This window comes from Opisthorchis viverrini (assembly GCF_000715545.1).
Source record: "Opisthorchis viverrini unplaced genomic scaffold opera_v5_346, whole genome shotgun sequence".
Classification (NCBI taxonomy): Eukaryota; Metazoa; Platyhelminthes; class Trematoda; order Opisthorchiida; family Opisthorchiidae; genus Opisthorchis; species Opisthorchis viverrini.
This window is the reverse complement of record NW_008752004.1, coordinates 305,039-308,861: the sequence shown is the minus strand read 5'-3', so window position 1 is coordinate 308,861 and position 3,823 is coordinate 305,039. Positions and strand designations below refer to the sequence as shown.

The window sequence follows — 3,823 nt, the reverse complement described above, 5'->3', positions numbered from 1 at the left end:
GACGAGACGAGATGGCTCAAGTGGTTAAAGCGCGAATTTACTAACCGGAAGGTCCGTTTTTCGAATCCAACCTCTGCCTCTCGACTTGTCTAGGCTCCTCCTTCGTGTGGCATGGCAGTTGGGCACCAAAAGATTGATTCAGCTCAACGATTTTTTTTTACAAATCTTTATGATTGTATTTCACACCGCTGGACATATTTGCACATCCGTTAGAGACCAGCTCTTACAGGTTACACATTGGAAAGAATCATAACGTCTTTCTATGCTTTCGTCAGCTAAGAATTTTAATAAGTGAATATCAAAAGAAGTCACAGGGCACTTTTATTTCTCCGGTTTGTAATCAAATCACAAACTCGTTAGAAGCGGCAGCCAAGTTTGACCTCACTGGTTAGCGTTATGTCAACGAACCAGCTGCATGTTGGCGTGAAACAGTGAGGAAGTAAAATATAAGCATGGTTCCGTAAAGTCTCCTGAAATCATTGAATATTTCATCCATACGTCCATAGATTGAAACCGTAGGTCTTGCAGATTTAACCAGTTCACACGTGTGTTATGTACTGGAGCCTGTTGCTGATAAGAACTTGAAGCGCGTTGGTCTTTAAGAGTTGGTCTTAAAGTTGAATAAATCACCTTGTTGACGACGGATTCGGTGCTGTCATCTAGATACATACCTGATGGAACCGTTCCAGAACTGTTATCCGTCAACGAACTGATAAATCGAAGTTTTTTTGGACATACTTTCACAAGAACAACGCGCTCCTCATAGAGCAAATAAGACTGCCTAATGGGCGCCTCTTCATAGTGATGGTGAAGATGGGTTATTTTTGAATTCAAATAAATGTTCGGATTATATCCAGGGCGTCAGTGGCGGTGGTTTCCAGAATTTCAGTCCGGCAGATGATGCGCTGTTCCATACATTTCTCCCAATGGGAATGTCGGCAGAATTTTTGTATCGCTTTGAAGCGGGGTGGGAGGTTGAGTCCTCTGAGAAAGGAAATTTTCCACTCCTACCCACTCAATTTTCCCTTGATTTTAAGTGGATTATCCGTTACACTCGAACATATCAAATCTTTAAAAAAGGTTCAGACAGTAAACAGTGGACAAATTCAAGGATCAGACAACTGGAAGATTGATAATCTTCGTGCCATTCGATCAATAAAAGCGTACTCAACTTTCTGAACAATCAGCGACAGTATGCATTCTCTAAGGACTCCGGAGCTGGTTTTCCGATGGGGATGGGATCCTGGCTACTCACACAGTCAAAGCATTCGTAGGGACAATCTACCCGCTGGCAATGTATTTTTAACTGCAAGTTGTGGGGAAACTAGCAACAGTATTACAGAAGATCCCTTGAAATTGCTAGCGTATAAGCATGATGCTGTTTCTAATTTAGACGAATCTGTAATTACGATATCCTACTGGCCGTTTCCCCGAAGGATCATGTACTTGTCTACGTGGATGCGATGCTTATTTCTTGGATGCACTAGTCAGATTGTTGCTTACACCGCACAGCAGTCTGTCATGAGGGTACCCGGAATTTGGATTGCTATTCCAATAGCTATTAAGCTTAGCGAAACTCATGTTTGAAGACGAATTTGGTTTCGCGAGAGACTCACCTGGAACCCAGCGGAATCTTTCGTTCGTGATGTGTCCGGGCAACGGAATGTCCTGCACTCATGTTTCCGTCGCTACGATATTCGAGATATCGCGATACATGTACATTCGTAATGCACTACTCGTAAGGTTCGCTGAGTAGTGCATTGCTTTCAAGCTTGTTTTGCACCAGTTAAATTGCAAAAGCCGGCATATTTTAATGGGTACATTACTTCCAAGGTAGCTAAAAACTCCTCGACGGCCCACGACCAATTTGGTCTTCTTGGTGGACCAATTTGGTCCTTCTTGGTGCTCATCAGATAGTCACCGTCTCGCACCCACCATCAAAATTATGTTCTGTGTGACTCGCGAAACACGAGGGATTTAAGTGAATGCGTGAAAAACTGATTGAAAATGAGAAGCGAAATGTCATCGAGCTCAGAGTGGTGTTATCTTGATAAAATGCTGTGTTCTTCAGCATTTTCGTTCTCCGATGCGTCATAACGAGGGCCATGTCGCATACTGCTGTCTCATTGTAATCGATGGTCTGTCTGTTCCACCCCTGTCAAACCCCACAGATGAGGACACCCGTCTCGTTTCCAGCATTCTTGTAGAAAACCAATATGATTCGACAACCAGTTCAAGTGTGCGTAAAGTTCACCATTAATTCACAACGGCAGCTGCTAAGAGAACGATAACCTTCACCGACAGCCTACATTCAGCCGCCTCTGATACACCCTCTGTCTTCTTTTTGCTCATCAAATATGAAGGATTTGTAAGGCGAATTGATGGCTACACTGAGGTAAGTGTGAACCCTACGAGTATTTCACGCTTTGCTGATTGGCCAATACTTCACCCGGTTTGGGGAAACGAAGACGCTGCATGGAACGAAGTACTTTATTAGTTTATAAACAGCTCAACTCCTGTAACGCTCAATTTCAATCCATTTGACTAAAATCAACACAGGAACTCAATGAACAGGCGGAAAGGCAAATGGACAAATGCAGTGAGACGCTTCGCACAGATTTCGGCATTAGTTGAATGGGAAAAGCCGATGAACAAAAATACACAACACGATATCATAGCGACGTCTGGTTTAGTAAGTTAAATGTGGACCGATTCCAGACTTTGATGACATCGCGCCTTGTCTCCAATGTGACGGCGTATGAATCGAAGAGGTTGGTTTACCTTCCTTCCTTTTTCATCTGATCCATGTCTGCTTTCAGTTGACACATGACACACGGCCCACAAAATGTGCTAGCACAAAGGTCTTTTAGTAGAGTACCCTATGTGAGAAAAAGCAACTGTATAGCAGTAAAAGAAAAACATGATTCTACTTGAAGATTTGCGACAGTAAAATCAATATAAAAAGAATTATGCTATTCACAGGACAGGTAGATCAAAGATCAGAACCCAGAACCGACTCAACTCGTGCACAGATTATAAACCTGGAATGTGATAGTATTTCAGTCATTGTCACAACTGAAACACGGGACAGAAAAGCCTACAACCTCATCTTGGGGACAAAACAGGTCAAATTTTGTTTCGCGAGAGACAGAATGTGCTGCACCTAGCGAACTACACTCATTTGCAAGCAAATTTTGTTTCGCGAGAGACAGAATGTGCTGCACCTGGCCCCTTCATGTCTCTGTTGGTACTATATTCGAGATGTCGCGATACATGTATATACGTGATGCACTAATCATAAGGTCGAACAATTTTCAGCAACCTTATTAGCAGCGCATCACGCAATCACAAGAGTTGTTCATAGCATGAGGAGATTTTAAAAACTCTCAATCGGGAGTTCCTACTGGGAATGAGGCAAGCTATCAAATCCTCATTGAAAATCATCATTTGCGTGGACCTCACCAACCACCGGGGCAATTTGAATCCATGACACCCCGGCTAGTAGTCGAACACTAAACAGTTCGGCGACGGCAGAGACTGACTGAAAATAAAATTGATCGCAGTTTTGGGGTTTTGCGGGATAGGTATTTTGTTCATAGTCACACCACTCTCGTTTGAACGGTCGTCCTCCCGTTCTGGCGTAATTGTTCCGGTGAGTTCACGCCAAAGGAAAGCGGTGGACTCGGGTTTCGCTCTTATCAGAGCTCTTCAGCAGTGCATATTCAATGGCCGTGCCAAGAGTTGAATTCCGGACATCTGACATGCGAGGCGAGCGTGTAACCACTACTCCACCAAGGCACGTTGAACGCATCTGAATTTTCAC

The 3,823-nt window shown here is 43.6% G+C and overlaps 2 protein-coding genes across 2 annotated transcripts in view; one reads left to right on the top strand and one right to left on the bottom strand.

The window, feature by feature from the left end:
- Positions 1 to 3,823, top strand: part of T265_10220 (hypothetical protein) — a gene marked incomplete at both ends in the record, with an annotated part of 49,642 nt that overhangs the window by 38,772 nt on the left and 7,047 nt on the right. The window lies entirely within an intron of this gene.
- T265_15090 (hypothetical protein) overlaps positions 2,479 to 3,823 on the bottom strand; it is a gene marked incomplete at both ends in the record, with an annotated part of 15,852 nt that continues 14,507 nt past the window's right edge. The window contains one exon of the mRNA XM_009176539.1: positions 2,479 to 2,879. Within this exon, the coding sequence (XP_009174803.1) occupies positions 2,778 to 2,879 (102 nt within the window). The remainder of the gene's footprint in view (positions 2,880 to 3,823) is intronic.